At 39.3% G+C, this 19,310-nt stretch overlaps 2 protein-coding genes across 4 annotated transcripts in view; both read left to right on the top strand.

Annotated features, from left to right (window-relative positions):
- LOC141005670 (electrogenic sodium bicarbonate cotransporter 1-like) overlaps window positions 1-2,424 on the top strand; it is a 35,234-nt gene extending 32,810 nt beyond the window's left edge. For all 3 annotated transcript variants that reach the window (XM_073477600.1, XM_073477599.1, XM_073477598.1), the window contains exon 26: window positions 43-2,424. The gene's annotated coding sequence lies outside the window, so the exon portion shown is untranslated. The remainder of the gene's footprint in view (window positions 1-42) is intronic.
- A 14,037-nt stretch (window positions 2,425-16,461) lies between these two features.
- Window positions 16,462-18,357, top strand: LOC141006100 (neuropeptide FF receptor 2-like). The gene is made up of 3 exons (XM_073478220.1): window positions 16,462-16,789; window positions 17,260-17,359; window positions 17,463-18,357. Exons 1-3 carry the CDS (start codon window positions 16,462-16,464, stop codon window positions 18,355-18,357), a joined length of 1,323 nt encoding a protein of 440 aa, XP_073334321.1.
- Window positions 18,358-19,310: the final 953 nt, after the last annotated feature.

Genomic DNA, 19,310 nt, shown 5'->3' with positions numbered 1-19,310 from the left:
CAACACCCTATTTATATTATCCTATATCCCTTCTTCTTTCAGTCTTGACAGATGTTCCTACACAAAAGGTTCGCCTCAGATTCGAATAGACCGGGAGGAGAACGGTTTCGCCTGGAGGAAGGGCTCTGAAACAGATCTGTGAATGAATTTTCCAAAGATGCAGCACAACCAGCACATCATAGTATAAACGTCCTCTTTTGTGCTTTAGTACCGCTTCCTGATGGTATTTTTAATCTTCCTCATTTGAGGATTTTAATCAGAATGGCTGGAAGTATTTGTCTTTTAAATTTAAAACACTTTGCTGGTACTGAATTTTAATGAGGGCTATATTTAAGTTTGCAGCAAACAAAAGGGCTACTCAAGGTCATCTGGATGCAGTTTTTATGGAACATAAATATCTTATGAATGCGTCGCTAATAATTTATAACAAGCGTCAAGCTTAAGATGTTTTCATCACAAAAGATTTCCAGGAAACGGTTGATTTGTCGACTACATATCAGGATAAGTTTTCCACAGTTTTTAGAGATTATCTCTCTGACACCAAACAGAACCAGCCTCTCTTCTTGTAGAACTGTTTTTATATAGTTAGTGTTGATTATAACTTGTAGATTTAACTCATAACTGCTGGAATCTTGAGGTTGAAACATATAGGGAGGTACTGCATTTTGGAGGCGAGCACAGGGACACACACGAGAAATCCTCCTTTTACTTATAGTGAACAAAGGAGCTACAGAAAGGTCATCTGTGCAGTCACGAGCGGACATTAATTTTGTATTTATGGGCATATTCATTATTTATCAAGCACCCATTTAAGGCTGCATGTTCAATAAACACATCCAGAAGATAATGTAAGAATACCATGTTTGTCTGGTAAGAAGTTAATGGTTCGGCACCATACAGACTGGAACTGTTTTTTTTTTTTTGTTTTGTTTCTTATTCGTCCTTTTATTCCATTTTCTATATTTATTATATTTAAACTCTCGGCAAAATAAATTGCTGTTTGAATCCTAAGTATGGCTTCACCATTTGATTTCCCCATTTGCGCAAATTTGAAGATTCTTTCTGTGGTCTTTTTCCCTGTTTCAGGGAGATATAGATGTATTAAACCTGTATGTAGCTCTACCTCTTATGTTTCTGTAGGTGCCAGGCATTATATATTAAAATCATCTGTTGTGCAATTATTTGTGATCAAACACTGATTAATTTTTTTTTCAGCTGGCACTGCATAGGACCTCTGAATCTTCACTTTGAGTTCATTTTTGCTCTTAATATGTTGTATTTTTGTTTTTGTTTGTCAAATTGAAAAAATTATGTATGATTTTTTTTTTTTTGTTTTGCAGTGTTTTAAAGGGTAATTTCACCAAAATGATTTTGTTTTTGGTCCACAAAGCAAAATATTGTACTGACTTTAAACTATCTAAACTATCTCTGAAAAATCTAAAATTGCATTATCTGATGAGACGACATCATATATACTTTTGTTTTTAAAGGGTAATTCCACCAAAAAGAACATTTTTCTCTCTACAGATGAAAAAACAAACCAAAAATCACATTTTTGGATTACAAAACATTTTTTAGTTATGTCTCATGTACTAAAGTTGGAGCGAAAAGCGACGGCCCGTCCTTTATAACCCATCTAAATGAATGCAGTTTAATGTCCTCACACACTTGACTGTGAATGCAACCCTAAACGCCTATTTGAGTTGATTGTTCCTTTTTAAAATGTGATCATATTTAAAAAGCTGTTAATGTGATACATTTTGAGTAATTTTTTTAATTCTGTGATGTGTTTTATTTTTTTATGCTAATCAACAATCACTGTGAGGCAATGCAATGTTGTGACTTCCATCCTTTGTAGAAGTACTGCTTTGTAGTGCACGGGGTAAAACGGCTAGACACTATCGTCATTGCATCTAAAATCCATTAATTAACAGTTTGATGAGAAATGTCTTATATTTTCCTGTATTATTCAAATGATGTGAACTGATCCAGTTGATTTAGGATATGAATTCATATCCGTGTGTGATACATCTCAATCATTTGAAGTGTACATGTATTCCTTGGAGAAAAAAAAGGACATTCACAATCAGTGCTGTTTCTGAATTGGGGCTTTTTAATTCATGCTTTTCACAATCACATCAATATGCTGTCGAGATTGTTGTTGAACTTATTTTGAACCAAAAATCGAAAAACCACATCGTCTTCCACTTTGTTCTGTGATCTGTATATCTTGACGTTATGACTCTGTGGTACCGAGTCCACAATAAATGTAATATTTTTCATGTTATAACTCTGAAACCAGTTTTATACAAGCATCAATAACCATTGGTTACTCAGAAGGAAGCAGATGTCTCTGTATTTTTTTATGGAACAGTGTTTTGAAGGAGAGCAATAAACCAGTCCAAATGATTCTTAAAAATATAACTGTGTGTGTTTGTTTTGTAATAAGAGTTTGGACCATGCAGCTCCCCAAGGATGACTTACTGTACAGTAGATATTATCAGTAGTTTACTTCTGAATATACATTTCATGCAAGCATACGTGTTTTTAGACTTCTGCCGGTGCCACAACAATTAGGATTTCTGCAGCAAATATCTGGTTTGAGAGACACGTGGAGTGCACGTGTGTCTTTAACGGGCATGACTTGGGTTGAAGAGCTAAGCTGCAGGCACTGTCATGAGTCTCGGAGCAAAGATGAGACGGGAAAGGCTGCATAGTTTCCTTGATCACAGGACTTGGGTCGGCTGTAATGAAACTAATTGGCTCATTACTGTGAGTATCTGTGTTCTTGTCACTGCCAAGATGTAAAAAAGAAATGTGTAATTAACTCCTCCTGTGAGAGGGAACAGCACTGCTCTCAGTGGATGTGAGAAATGGTGTCAAAGCCCAGAACGGGATTACCTGACTTACTTACAGGAGTGTCTTTAAAGGATAAGTTCACCCAAATAAAAATTCAGTCATCCCTCACAAGCTGCATCACTAATGGATTTTAAAAACTAATTTAACATTAGAAGCCTTCACCAATGTTTTGTTAGCCAATCTTTTGACTCTAAAATAAGATTTTGGTTGACATTTTTGTTTTGTTGTCTATCTGAGACCAACTTGTAAAACAGCCGTCAGGTATCATCTGCATGTCTCAAAGGGGCCTTAAGTGTTGACCAAGCAGTTTAGTGGTGGCCTTTTAAAGGAGTTAACGATCCCAAAATTCACCCAAAAATGAAAATTATATCGTTTTCTACTCACCTCCATGCCAATGGAAAGTCGGGTCGGCATTGCAACATACTTCTAAACAACTGAAGTGGATGGGGAGGAAAACAAAAACAAAAAAACAACATAAAATGGCTCCATTCAGCTCCTTCAGTGTAATCCAAGTCTCTGGAAGCCCCAAGAGCCCAAATTGATTTGAATAATGTTCTTTAAACCCTCAATGCCTGGTCGAGCTTGTGGACCCACTTCAGACAGGGTGCTTAACACTTTCAGCTACAGTGAAGATTTCAGCTTTTTAAAAGTTTGTGAAAAACAGCTTTCCAAAACAATTTGGCATCTCAAGGCGTCTGGAGACTGGACGAGCTGTTTGGGGCCAATTTGTATTCATTTTTTTTTCTTTTTTTTTTTCAGTTTTTTATGTTTTGAAACTACTTCATTTGTACTGTGAAGCTCCAGAAATGTTTTGTGGACAACAAAACTTCACCCGACTTTCCATCGGCATGGGGATGAGTAGATAATGACTGCATTTTCTTTTTTTTTGGCGTGAACTTATTCTTTAAAAACACGTTGGACTTCTGCAACTGTTCATCACATTTCTCACAAGTGAAATAAATCCAACATGTTTGTAACATCACATTCTGTTGATTACTGCCAATGTCACATACACACTTTCATAAGTAACTACTGTATATATCAAAAAACATACCCAGCAGATATAGTATGTTAACATGTTTTGGATGCTTCCTCCCGTGCTGCATTATACTTTTGCTCAGGGGGGCAGTATTGACTCTTCAACAAGGCATGCAGCACATTCAACAGTGCTCCACAGGTAAAAGACAAAACATGAAAAAAAGACCAATTCTGCTCTGAAGTGTTGTTATGAAAGGCGTCTAACAACATCTGAGAGACATAACAGATTAGAAACACCTAACATTGTGATGCAATCCAACACCGAAGTACCGCAAGTACAGTACATGCAATAGTACTTTTCGAGGCTGTATTGTTGTGCCGTATTGAACTGCATTATAGTGAAAAGTACTTTAATATTTTTGCTGTTCCACAGTATCAGAAACCAATTTCCTTGTGATGTAACAGTCTTGCAATAGCTCCTACCTTTGTGAAGAAACCACAGCACAAGAGACCATGAACACTTTACTATATACTGCAATCCACACCGGAGCTCTGTATTTGTGATTCAGATATATATTTTGCAATCATAATAAAAAAGACTGACCTTAGGTCCCAACAATATTGCTGTCAGGTTTCTATGAGCCTTTGTGGACATTTTCTGTGGAGGAAGTCGCAGAGAAAGTTCTGTTCTTTGTCGTTCCTACTCACTTAGACTCTCACTTTCCAATGAGTTATTAAGTCTGGAGGCATAAAAATCAGAGCCAAAGTCATTTTTTAAACATTTTAAATTAATCGAGACTACAGAAGTCGTTATTAAAAGGATCTTGGTCCAGGTTAGGGGTAAGCATTATTCACAACCTGACAACCCCAAAGTTGGTCTGTATAGATGATGCCTTATTAGAATGTGTTGTCAATATTTCTGTATGGAGACACTTAACGTCTTGAACACCTCTATGTGCAAGATAGGCGAAAAGATGATTGCAAGATACGTGTTATATGAAGTGTAAGCCGAAGTGATTTACAAACCTGGAGACAGACGAGAAATTGTGTGAAATTTCTTGGCAGATGTTTGATATGAGAGTAGATTAAGCTCTGCAAAGAGAACAAACGTGTTAACATTAACTAAAAAAAAATCTCTGCAGAAATTATGTTCGACAACAGCTTTAATTAAATACCATGCTGATTTCCGTGTGGACTTCAAGAGGAGCCCCCCCTTAACACTGCACCCCATCACCATACTCAACAGCACTGTGTCTGCTGTGGAAGCCTTGTGGGATCCACAATCTGCCACGAACAAAAGTGCACTTGAAAAAAAATGTATTGCCAAAAACAGTGACTTTAAGTATTTAATTATGCACATTTTTAATCAATTTCATGATTTCATTCGTCATGCCAGTGTAAAGTGTCATATTTAATGCAAAGTCTTTCTGTCAAGTTGAGTTAATGTGAATAAATTAAATAACTTGGACTGATTATAATAAATTAGAGCAGGCTTGGACATAAATCTATTGTTTTTATTCAATTCTAGAGTTACAGGGGAACTTTTACAAAAACACATGTATTTTTTAAGTGTTTATGATTAGTATCAAACATAAAAGTTATGCATTTCATAGTTCTGTCTTCTGCAATAAATCAAACATTAGTTATTTATATTACATCTTGACTCAACATGATTGAAAAAACTTTTACATGTAATTAAAATACAAATCATTTTTTTGAGTGTTGGGCATCCAACATCAGCCCACTCATCAAAAAGGCCCAACAGAGGAACATCAAGAACTTCCTGCTCCAGCCCTGGAAGTTCAACCTGCCTCAGGACTCTGCATCTCCATCATCCACCAAAACCAACAGTCAGAGCTGCAGGAAACATCGCTGGTGTCAACCTGCCATCCAATTCAGGACTTACACAGAGTCAAGAGTCAAGACACGAGCAGGAAACATCAGTGCAGACTCATATCACCTGGACACAACCTGTTCCAGCTTCTCTCCTCTGGGCGGTGCTAAAGAGCACTGTGCAGCAAAACAACCAGACATAAGAACAGCTTCTTCCCACAGGCCATCAGTGTGATGAACCCTCTAAAAAATCCACTTGCCTACAAAGGATTAATGATATGTTTACATTTTAAAATACACAGATTTCTGTAAAGGTCCTATTTGTAAGAAAAGTGGATTTTTGAGTCTCGTCCTCGTCAAATAATGACGCTTTGGGATTGTAGGATGGGTCAGCCGCCATCCTAATGCGTCAGTTTTTGACAAGCTGGGAGTTAGACTCAAAAATCAATTTCTTACAAGTAAGTCCTTTAACACATCATCCATTACTGTCAACAGGAATCCTGCATGCTGCATTTCATTTATTTTATTTTGCTGAGGCTTCAGGCTGACAGGCAAAAGCAGTTCCAGCTCTATTAGGCCTGCTTAAATGAGGCTGAGTGCCATTGGGACTGTACTATGTAGGGGGGAGGCAGTGTTCTAGTTTTGATTTTTGCCATTATTGTTTACTTGAATAACTATTGTTATAATGTTCTTTCATTATTTTCCTTAAGTTTCCTTACTGACTGTAAGGTCAGTCTGTGTTGCTAAGTTCTCTTTAGTTATTGCTTAAGTTTAGTTCTGTTATGTTGACCTTTTTTTATAGGCCAAGAATTATTCTTCTGCACTTTTGTTATTAATTTTTTTTTTTGCTATTTGAAAATAAAAAAATAAAATCTATTTTTCAACAAAACATCTGTTTCTCTTGCCTTACAGCTCAGTCCCTGACAGTCTGCCAAATATAAGCAAAGTAAAACAGTAAGAAACTCTGTTGTCCTTCAAGGTCAGTTTTTTATTCAGTCATGAAAACGAAGAGTTTATTTAATTTGTTTTCAGCATAAAAAAATCAGTCAACAAAGATCTTTCTTTTCTGATTGAATAACTTTTCCCAAAACTACACAGTGCAAAAGATGCAGTTATGAGTTTGTAAAATGGTAATAAATACATAAAAACACAAGCCAGGAGAACATGTCAGATTGTTAATAAAATACGAGTAGATCTTCCACACAAACTATTTATCTATTTGTTACTTGCATAGATATTGTATGTTGTTGCATTGCGTCTTTATCTTATCTGAATCTATCTGTTCAGCTTTGTTGTCCTTGTTTTTCTAGCCATATACTGATTTTTTTTTAAAAATCTCTATTTTATTTTTGTATGAAATTTCTCATGAGTGACTACTTGGCCAATAAAGCTGATTCTGATTCTGATATTAAACAGAAGAAACTCCCTACATGACTCACAGAGCACATTGCTGGTCAGCTGCAATCAGCTCCAGCCCCCTGCGACCCTGCAGAGGTTATGCAGGGGTAGCTAATGGATGGACTGATAATATCTATAACATACATCATGTCTTTTATAATTCTACATCCAAAGCACTGAAGCACAGTTTGGAGACTATGACTAACTTATCTGAAGATGTCAAAACTATACGTCTGGAAGAACAATCATCTTATGTCAGAAATAGATGTGCTGCTCAGTGGGTTCAACACTCTTAATAAACTGACCGTGCCCACGCTGGCTCTCAACACACGCTGTACATCCCCGATGACACGGTCTCTGGGGTTCGCTGTCTGTCCACACTCTGGTCACCGTGTCATCCCTCAGGCGAAGGGAGCCATTAGTGTGTTTTTCCTCTGGGTGTTACAGGCGCTTTGACAAGTCCAGACAGTTTTTATATAAGTAAAGTGTCTTTCTCTTTGCCAGCCAAGGCAATCACAGATGTGTTATTTCACAGTTTCACAGTTAATGAAACCAATTTATATTTATGATTTCATTTGATAGCTGTCTGACACTAACTGTGCACTTCCTGTTGGTGTGTGCCTGTTAACTAAAAGGCGCACCACTTTTTTAAAATTTCAATCAGAAGAGAAAGATCTTTAATGACTGAGTTTTAAGCCTAAACAAACTAAACAAACAAGCTCTCTTTGTTTTCATGACTGAATAAACTGAATGAAAAAACTAACGTTGAAGGGCAACACAGTTTCATACTGTTTTATTTTGTTTATATTTGGCGGACCCTGCCACCTTTCTAGCTTCAAACAATGCTAGGAGGTCCTTATTTTCCTCTGAAAGCAGGTTATTCAGTCTGTTATGGAAAAAATACATATTTCTGAGTGTGTATCTGTACCTCATTAATATTGTCAGAGTTTAAATTTCTTCCTCAAAACTACACAGTGCTCCTTTAATAATTCTCTGCTCATTCAGCTCTCATGCCAGGAATATAATGTTATAAAAGAAGTGTTTTTAAGAGTTCAACTCAGGTTTGGTTGGCCAACTTTATGTCATTATCGTCATCTGCATTGCAAAACGTAAGAGAAAACATAAAAGCATTACCGAATGTGTCATCCAAATAAAGCACAGGATACAATATAAAAGCTTCTCAGGGGGGCTTAATCAGATGAGGAGTGAGACAATTTAATTATGAGCTAAACAGAGCAGAAAACCATGCTGCAACATATTTTCTTTTCCACTCCTGAGGCCTGTAATTATTGCTCCATTTAAACTATGAAAATTAATATATTTTTTGCTTATTTTCACTATCGCAAACATAGTTTTTACTGCATTTGAAGATACAGCTGTTTTCAGTCAGTGATTTGTTAATGTTTATCGGAGGGTTGACCTGGTGTGTGTCATTCACCCGTGACTAATGAACTGACTCGTTTTTCTTTCTTTTTCTTTTTTGAGAGCCATGGTTGGGGCCAAAGAGTCTAATCAGAAAATGGATCAATGAGTCAGGCAGGCATGGCATCCACCTTCATCCTCACTCAAATCACCTTACTTTACAGATTATCTCTTATCTATATATTATGGTCAGAATCAGAATCAGAATTCCTTTATTAGTCCCGCAAACGGGGAAATTTATGCGTCACAGCAGCCAAAGGACAGTAATATTACAATAATATATAAAAATAATCTAATAAAAAAGTAAGAAATAGAAGTAGACTTGTATATACATACTATGTACAAATGTAAACAGTGTGGCAGGTGTATTGTTATTAATAAATAATAAATATAGGTATGAAAATTGCCCAGTTAGTGCAAACCAAAATGAGAAATGGGTTATGTATAGAGTTTTTATTGCACAGTGCACAGTGAGGTCTACTGGAAGCAGTGCTGATTATAGAGTCTGACAGCAGCAGGAAGGAAGGACCTGGGGTACCTCTCCTTCACACACTTGGGGTGTATCAGTCTATCGCTGAAGCAGCTGACCAGTGCGGTGATAGTGACCTGCAGTGGGTGGGAGTCCTTCACCAGCAGCGATGTCAGCTTATCCATCATCCTACTCTCTCCCACCACCTGCACTGGGTCAAGAGGGCATCCCAGGATGGAGCTGGCCTTCTTGATAAGTTTATCAAGTCTCTTTCTATATGCTCCAGCAGACTACTCCATAGAAAGTGGCTGATGCCACCACATCATAGAAAGTCCTCAGGAGTGCCCCCTGCACTCCAAAGGACCTGAGCTTCCTCAGCATATGGAGTCTGCTCTGACCTTTCTTATAGGGTCAGAGCTGATACGTGTCTCCCCTTACCACCTGGACTAGAGATGGTTCAAAACCGGCATTCTTCCTACTCGATCAGTAAGAAACGGAACTGTTCTGCATGTTAATACAACCGAGTATTTTACTCTGCCTTTCCATAGCGCTGAGATTGGAGTTTCTAGATCTAATCAAGATTGTTACGGTTGTTTGTTGCCTTGGACAGTAGTCGGACTGTGAGCGGTAAACATGTTGCTGAAGTTGTCTTTGTGACAGTGGCGCCAACAGTAATAGCCTCCCACAGGGACATGCTCAGGGAATCTGATTTCAGACAATAGCTATGGAGGTTATTGTCAGTCATGGCCACATTTATTCATTCAGTAATCAAATAAAATAGTGATAAAGTCAAAATTAGCCCATGCATTGACATTTACCTACGAAGAAAGCTGGTTCCACATATCTGACCAAACTACAGTAACCATATCTTTTCTACACTCAGGAACCTCTCCCAGCATGCATTACATGAGAGGTTGGTTAAAGGACAAGTTCACAAGCTCGACCGAGAAATAATGCCTTTGTAATCAGTTTGGGATCGCAGGGTTTCGAGACTTGGAGTACGCCTGATGAGCTGTATGGAGACATCTCATGTTTGTTTCCTGGATGTTTTAACATTTTAAACAAGTCCCCCATCATCATTCAGTTGTTTAGGAGAATGCTGCAACGCTGTTCTGCTGTGAAGCTCCAGAAATGAACTTATCTTTTAACCCCTTTAGAGGTCTCCACTAAATCACTGGGTCAACGCAAAAGGCCTTCTCAGACATGCAGGTGTTAGCTAATGGCTGTTTTACACGTTGGTCTCATGTCTCAATAGGAATCCGAGTCACTTTTATATAGAAGCCTGAAAACTGCAAGCTATGGGAGTAGTTTCAGGCAGGAAAAGGAAAAAGAAAAAAGTTAGACTTAAGGGAAAATAAAAATGCCAACACCATTTTTTTCTTCGGGAGTTTGACTGACAAAACATTGATGAGGGCTCCTACTGCAAAATAAGTTTTTAAAATCCATTACTGATTCAGCCTGCGGGGACCGAAAAACACTCCGTAAATGTCATATCAAAATCAAGCAGTAAGGAACATTTCCTTAAAAAAAACAAAATGCATCTTTAACAGCTTGACGAAGTCAGCAATGTTATGTTTTGAACATCTGAAAAGAGCTGTGCAGACAAACACACAATTAGAGGCAATATATAGTTTCCAGTTTAACAGATGTTCATGTTCTTGGACTGTGGGAGAAATAATCCTCACAGATACAGAACAGATACAAAGACTCCAGCTGGGTGTCTGATTCAAACTAATGACCTTCCTGCTGTGAGGAAACGATATCGTCAGTGTTGGTAATTAACAAATGCATCCATTTGCGAAATATATTTCACTTTATCACACATGCTGTCTGCATTTTATGTAGCAAGTACAACTCGCTCTAGCCGGCATTTGTGCTCGGCTTCCGCTTTTTAACGCTACGATGCAAATCCATGCATTTTACAACACAAATAAAACTCATTATAGTCGTTTTTATTCCCCTGCAAGGTGCGTGGATGGGCAGACAATGACTGTCGGTACGGCTTTGACTTGGCATTAATTTTGAAAAGCCCATTACAAGCGTAACAAAACTGCTGTCATTCCCCTCAGGAATATAGAAAAAGGTTGTAGCCTACATCTCTCTCTCCAGATGACACTGAAAGGCTAATGCATATTTCTTTTTTTTCATTAGCAGCAGGGTGACACTGGCTCAGCTAGATGTTTTTTAAACGCTGTTTTGACAAGAAGATAAAATCCCAATATGTCCTCCTGTGAGTTTTGTATTTTATTCAGTCTATTTTTGTCCTTGCTCTCCCATGTTTTATGGATTTACACCTGAGCACAGACTAAATGAATAAATGATCTTGGCATACTGCATCAAATAATCAAATTGTACATTTTAAACTATTGAGTAAAACCGCAAGACACATGAGTGTTTGTCGACACATCGCATTGTTGCCTCAGCATTAATCAATCAGAGGTCACTCAAGTCAAATGAAATAATGAGCTGCAAATGACATAAGGGACGTCAGCATAATATCTGAGGGGACATGTGAATGGAAATGAAGCAAAGAAATGCAGCCTTGAGGGATGAGGACAGGCAGCTGTGGAAGGGCTCTGTTAGAAGTTGTGATTGAGTAGCCTTGGGGAAGAAGAAGAGGAATTACAATAACTTTGATGATCTGATTACTTTTCATGCCGCACCATCATCAGGTTAAAATTTAAACTGCCCAGAACTTGTTTATGACTAAATGGAGTCCTCCAGGAGTGATTTAGCATCTTTGCACTTCTGGTAACCTCGTCTCAAAGTGGATGGATTGTTTGAATGGGCTTTTGTTTAGAAGCCTGAAATTAGTTCTGTGGTTGACACAAGCCTAGGAGGTTTCACTTTTTGTTTCTTTTCATAAAATGCCTGAATAAATACCCCCCAATTTTGAAGCTTTTACCGGTCTTGTAAGCGGTCGCTAACAAGTGGCTGAATGAGACTACAGATTATGTCAGAGACATACAATGTCAAACACGAGTGTTTTCCAGCTTGGAGATTGAACAATTTATACTAAAATGTGTATAGTATAGTGTAGTAGGGAACCTATTGGTGGTGATGTTGAAGCTGCGGGTGACTGAGGCTCAGAGGTAGAGCCAGCGTCTTGTTATTGGAAGGTTGCTGGTTCGATTCCCCTGGTCTACATGTCAAAGTGTCCTTGGGCAAGATACTGAATCCTAAACTGCTCCCGATGTGTTGGTCGGCACCACCACCATCAGTGCATGTATGAATGAATTACTGTAAGTCGCTTTGGACAAAGGAGTCAGTCATGCGACTGGGATGCAGCTTGTTTATAGCTTACGTTAGCTTTTGACTTCTTGTGATTGCATTTACGCTTCAAAACTCATAAAAGTTGAGTTGAGCATGCCAAGAGAATATTTAGAGAATGTTTTCACACCTCTATATTTGTCCTTGAAACAAAAACACTCACAGTCGCTTTCTGTTCATTACTTTGAACAAAATTCTCATAAGTTCATGTGGCAGCCATTACTGAGCTCAGCTCTATTTTTAAATATCCCTGTTTAATCTTCACAGAAACTCCAGCTGACAGGGTGTTTCTTCCCTCTCCGCCTCTTTTTCAGGTGACAACTCCTACAGTTTTGACAGAATTTATGCTAAAGGCGTTTTAACGTGTTGATTAATCATCCTGCTGAGACTGCAGCTCCGGTAGCCTCAAGGGTTTTCTCAGATTTGGCGGTAATTGTTAATTTTGTTTAGCCTCGTTGCGCTCTATCCTCATTTCTCCTCAAGTCAAGTATCAGCCAACCACTTATCGAGCGTCAGCCCTCCTCAATCTGCTCCATGTTGGTCAGGTATCACTTAGCTCAATCATTACTCACCTCCTTCCTCTCATCTCTCGCTCCTGCATTGATTAGATATTGACCCTTCATTAATGCTCACTTCTGCTCCTGATCCCCTCAACCCATCATCTCTCTGTACCCATCACCTTGGCCAATTTTCTCTCACACATGTCATTAAACAGGAACTTTGTTTGCAATATTTGTGTATATTTTCTGTTTCCATGCAGCCTATAATTTGTGAGGCACACTGCGGCCTGCATTAGAGACAACACTGTCGCATACCATCACTAATTAGGTGAAAATGAACAGACTACAACTCGACACCGCCAAAGCGACATGTCTTGTATATATTGTGTCCAAACGCTAATTGCATGATGAGAATTGTTCTTTATAGGAGGTCCATCTGTCTGGATTATGCTCACCACACACATCAGATGGACAAAAAACAGATTTAACTTCAAAAAGTCACCAATACGAAAATAAATCTCATCTGATGTTATTTTGTTTAGTGTTGCGCTAGAACATTTTTGTTCATTTAATCACTTCTGCCAAGGAGGTTATATTTTTCTCCCGCGTCCCTCTGTTTGTTGTTTGGTCTGTCAGAAGGATTACACAAAGATTACTGAACAGAGTTTCATTAAACTTGTATAGACGCTGGGTCTCAGACCAGAATAGTCCTCCTTTATTTTCCTGTCAAGGATTCTTATGAGAAGAATCAGCTGCATTTAGGTGGCTGGTATCTGTGAATGAGTACGATTTGATGCAGATTGTAATAAAAATCTGGATCTAGCAGATTTAAATGTGTTTTCAGAAAGCAGTCTTTTTTTCAGCCGCTATTTCATCTCATTTTACTTCTTAGATTCAACCCAGTCGGCAGAATAAATGTCAGCCAAGTACGTTTCTGCGAAACCACAGATAAGGTCAAACTGGATGTTTCTTTATGTTTGAGTTTGTTTGGTTGAATTTTCCATTTTTTGTTTCGTCACGACACTTTACTTATGTTCTGTTTAGGTTTAGGCATCAAAACACTTGGTTCGGGTCAGGAAAGCATCATGGTTGGCTTACAATCCCTGTTTTGGTCGCCATGCTCATAGATGGAGTCTTCCCATGAAAAATATCGTCTTGGTCGCCACAAAAACAGCTGGAAATGCCCGCAGCTCGCCTTAAAAACCACCTAGTTGTGTCACAACAAAAACAGATGGAAATATCTCAAATGTTTTAACAATATCCAGTGGTGTGACTTAAACTCAGGTCGCCTTGTTAACCACTCCACCTCCTGCAGTAAAAGGTGGCATACAAGCACATAATGTAAACATGACATTATATGAAATAACATGTTTGGTACACATATCGACCTTGGACACTGTGGTTTGCAGAGGTGGTAACTGCTAAAATAATCTCCTGGCAACTGGGCTGAAATCATTGAGGGTGCAATGATGCTGCATTTCAAAACACAAATATACAAAATCATCAAACCAAATCAGTTAAATAAGTTACTGAATAAACCTGTACAGATCAACAAAATCATTATAGTAATGAATAGGGACGGAAACATCACAACCACCAATGTGGAGCAGATATATGAGGATTCAGAAAGGCACCAACGGTGATCAGGCTTGATTGCATCACACTCTCTCTCTCGTTTCACTTATTCTCTGATCTTTATATTTGGCCTGTATTGTATTTTCGCATCTTAATGCTACTGTGACATTTTACAGTTATTTGAACATTCGTTAAGGTTGGATTCACTTGTGGAAACATCTTGTGGAAGCACTTACTGTAAATTGTCTCCACTTAAGCAGTGCAGGTGTGAGCACTGAGGAGGACTGATGCTTGATAACTGGGGAGTTTCTCAACACCTACTAATTGATGCCAAATAAAACAGCTCTCAGAGTTTTGAAATGTCAAAGCTTTGCTCCACAATGGCAAGGAGTCATTACATAGTGTGACACATACATATATAGTGTACTGTGCATTTCACATTCAATTCACACAACGCCTCCGGACATGTATTGCTCCCAGCACCACCCGGCACATCTCTCCCAAGTGAATTTCATCTCCTCTCTGTCATGTATAAGCACCACGGCATTCTCAGCCTGGCAGGCGGACCGAGCAGATGCACAGGGTCTCATGCACATAAGGATGAGAGCACGCTGCTTTTTTTCTCTGAAAGAGTGGGATTTGTGTCAAACGGATATATAACATCTCAAAAAGACAGAAGAAAAGGAATTCAACTCAGATTGTGTTTCCTGTAAGGTAAGAAATAAGTGTCAGCTGTAGAATTATTGAGAATCTTTCAAGCAAGATAATCTGATGTCACTTTCCATCCTGTCACAAAGATGATTAATTGTGCAATAGAGTGTCAGATGTACTTTTGTTGGTAAAACTGGAGATATTAAGGCTGTTTGACTGCACATTGGTTAAAAAGAAAGACTTTTTTTTGGTTAAATTGAACTGTTGGTCCTTCAGTTAGAGGCACTGTGAAGACTTATGAACAAAATACCCATCAGGCACGACTTTTTAAAGCACAGTATAATAACTTTAAAAAAAAATTAGATTTCTGTTGTTACCTCATAGGAATAGATGAACCTCTGTTAAAGTATGGATCTCCAGGAATTGATTCTTGGCTACAGTCTTTTGGTATTGAGCTCTTCTGTCATCCATATAATTGTTACAGAGTTTTGTAATTTCAAGAAAAACTACATTAATCAGTTCTTTTGTTAGTGTTACACTGCTAAAGTATAACAAGCAGCATGATGACTTCAATTGTAAGAGCAAGGAACTGTAATTAGCAGTGTAGCTATAATGAAGTATTCTCTCTTCAAACAATGAGAGAATAAACACAGCATATAGATAGAGATAGAGAACAATAAATACATTATATTCAATATAAATTAATAGAAGTAATTACATTTTCTATTCTTTAATCAAGCAATTGTGTGTAAAAATTAAATTATTAAAAAGATGATGGTCTCACATGCAATTGCTTATTCAAAAACTAATTATTGATTCATCACATGACCTAATTGTGTCTGTTTACAACCCAGAAAATGATTTTTCACCCAAGAAAGGCTGCACTTTGATTCGACAGTCCTTCAGCAGCACAGAGCTGCAGTACATCACATAAAAAACACAAGCTGGATTAAACTTCATTGTCCTGCATGAGCTAAACGTTTAATAACATTTTCCAAAATCCATCCCGCTGGGTTAAAATTAAATCAAATCACATACTGAAAGTGTCAAAAAATAATCAGAAGTCAATTGTTGTCGAATGTGCCTCCCACAGTGCTGGATTCAGATGATTGAAGAAACAAATTGGACAGCCATCAGCCCCACTGCTCTCAGAACAGATTGGTCATTTCAGTCAGCATGTTGTTTTTAGAGAGTGTGTGAGAGAGCATACACTTGACTGAATCAACTCACCCACAATGATCAAAAGGCACAAGAATTGGACTATTGATTTCTTGAAAAGGCTCTATTGTTTTATGTAATTACCCATTGATTCCTTCATCTGGTTTGCACTCCCACTGGGAGGATGTGTGTTGTAATGTTCTGCCTCATAATTGGATGATTTTTTCGTTAACGGATGATATCGGATTTTTAACCCAGAACATGTGAGCTAACATGCCAAGAACACGATAATCCATTACACCTCTGCCTGTCTCCACTTGTCTGTCGCTCTTTCTTCCAGGTAGCACCATGACCCAGAATCCAATTCTCAACACTACGTGGAAGGGCTTTAACTCCTCGACTTGCTCAAGATTGCAGGACAACTCTTTGACCCACCAGAACATCACATATGTTGATTTCTACCTCCACAAGCCCTCTGTGGCTGCAGTCTTCACCGTGTCCTACCTGCTCATCTTCCTGGTGTGCATGGTCGGCAACGGGGTGGTGTGTTTCATCGTGCTGCGCAGCAAGAACATGCGAACGGTCACCAACCTGTTTATTCTCAACCTCGCCATCAGTGACCTGCTGGTTGGCATCTTTTGTATGCCAACAACGCTGGTGGACAACATCATAACAGGTAAAGTGTGGGAGCGTTTCCTCCAGTAAAGCAACAAAGACAAATCCAAGTAAAAATGTGTGATTCTAGTCTTTAATTCAGTAGCACTACTATTCATTTGCCGTACCACAAGTAGGACAAACACCCTGCTGCCATATCTGAAGATGGCTTGTAGCCCAAGCTCACGTTGCTGCTAGCCGGGGGAGAAAGTGTGCGCATCAGTGGGAGGAGATACGCTGCCAATCAGTGTGGTAGAAGGTGAGGGATTCAAAGAGGTAGTAAGGTTAACCACAAGCAAGTGCTACTGTGACACATGAAAAGCACCTTGGGGAGAAGAAGGATGAGCTAAAAGTCAAGCATAGCCAGGGAGGACAGGCTAATGACCGCTGGAGAGCTCTCACAGCAGTAACTTTAGCGTCTCAATTATTGATGCAATCTGCTTTTATTTATTTCATACAATTTTAACATTTGTTCTCTCTTTTTTCCCGCAGGATGGCCGTTTGGCAGTGTAGTGTGTAAACTAAGCGGTATGGTTCAAGGGATATCTGTATCGGCCTCCGTGTTCACTCTGGTGGCGATCGCTGTCGACAGGTGAGGGCTGCATTACTATCACTGGTATCATGTGCTTGTGTGGGTGTGTGCTTTGTCCTGCTTCTTTCCCTTAATGCATCTCCTCCAATCCCCTTTGTGTCAGGTTCCGCTGCATTGTGTACCCTTTCAAGCAGAAACTGACCATCGCCACCTCAAAGCTAATTATCGTAATCATATGGGTCTCAGCTGTGTCCATCATGTGTCCCTCTGGGGTCATGCTCCAGGTCACAAAGGAGCAGAGGGTGCGAATAGTCCTCAGCCACAACAACGACACCCGCCCCTTCTACTGGTGCCGGGAAAATTGGCCCAATCAGGAGATGCGTAAAATCTACACCACCGTCCTTTTCGCTAACATCTACCTGGCTCCTCTCAGCCTCATCGTCATCATGTACGTCCGCATCGGCTACACCCTCTCCAAGACCACCATTCCTCCGATGAGGGGAAGCGGGATTGGATCCGAAGAAGGCATTTGCAACAACAAATCGAGCATGGAGGGTCGTCACACGATTTCAAAGAAGAGGACTCGGGTGATAATGATGCTGCTGGTTGTGGCTCTGCTCTTCATCTTATCCTGGCTTCCTCTGTGGACGCTGATGATGCTGAGTGACTACGCCAGCCTGACGGAGCACCAGCATCGCGTCATTAACATCTACGTGTATCCCTTAGCTCACTGGTTGGCCTTCTTCAACAGCAGCATCAACCCGATCATCTATGGCTTCTTCAACGAGAACTTTCGCAGAGGCTTTCAGGCTGCTTTCAAATTCCAGCTGTGCTCTGCTGAAGTCGAGCGCCAGAAGATTCACTCCCATCGCCTCAGAGGACACGCCGTGCTCCCAGTCCAGCCTGACGCCCTCAGTAGATCAGGCTCTGTCGTCAGATCAGGGTTAGTGGGGAATGGGAAGTACTCGTCTCAGGAAGGAGGTTGCTCGTCTGGGAGAAGTGATATCAAAGAACAGGACCTGATCATGGAGGACCTGGAAAAGGTGTCCCAGATTTAGACAGACTGAGACTGTGCAGCGTGTAAACACTTTCAAAGGATCCTCTGGAGAATCATGTATTGTATTTCAAGGACAATGAAAAACAGGCCTCCGAAATACAAGATAAAACTGTATTTATTTGTTTCAAGCGAATGTACGTGCTGTCCCTTGTTTACTGTGGTGTAAATAGAAAAGAAAAAGGTATAAAATAAGAGGGTTCAAAGGCCCTGACATCTATTTAAAATCTATTAAAATTAGTATTTTTTCTAAGACAATAAATATTTATGACTAAATAAGCAAAACCCGAAATTAAAGTTTGGGAAATAACATGCTGAGATATTATAATCAAAGTTGCACCACCCATGGTAGCTGTGAAAACAGGACGTTGATGAAGGTTCTTAGTCATCGAGGTCATGGTAAACCTAAGTGCTGTATCGTAGGCAACCGGACTGAAACACTTCCAGCTGCCTACGATACAGCAAACTGTGCAAACAGTAGCAGTCGTTTGCCAGCTGTGACTCTGTGAATCAGCAGGTGTGTTTTCAGTGCAGCCTAACAAAACACATTGCGTGGATAAAGCAGTTTTCCAATCAAAAACAGGGCAAGGTAAAGGTGGTGACCTTGCTGGAGCAGCAGCAGGAAATGTTGAGCGATTCTATGCCGTTCCTGACACTAGAAAGGTTGGTTGGGTGTCATAGTTTGAAGCTTAAGGTGGACCAAGCTGCAGTTTTTGATGAATCGGGAGTGAGAACGTGTTCAAAACTCTGATAATCTGCTTCATCATGACTGTGTGGGCGTAGCTTGATCAGAATTGATTAACAGTTGCCACCACCATAGACAAACAACTCACCAACTATCATCCGATGTTGATGAAAAAATAAGAGCGCAGACGAAACCCAAACTACAGAAATCTCATGAAAAATAACAATCAAAATAGTTCCAACTTTGGCAAAACTGTGTGATAATTGTGTGCT

Source organism: Pagrus major, chromosome 12 (assembly GCF_040436345.1).
Source record: "Pagrus major chromosome 12, Pma_NU_1.0".
Taxonomy (NCBI): Eukaryota; Metazoa; Chordata; class Actinopteri; order Spariformes; family Sparidae; genus Pagrus; species Pagrus major.
The sequence above is the reverse complement of the archived record's forward strand: the minus strand, read 5'-3'. Positions and strand labels throughout refer to the sequence as shown.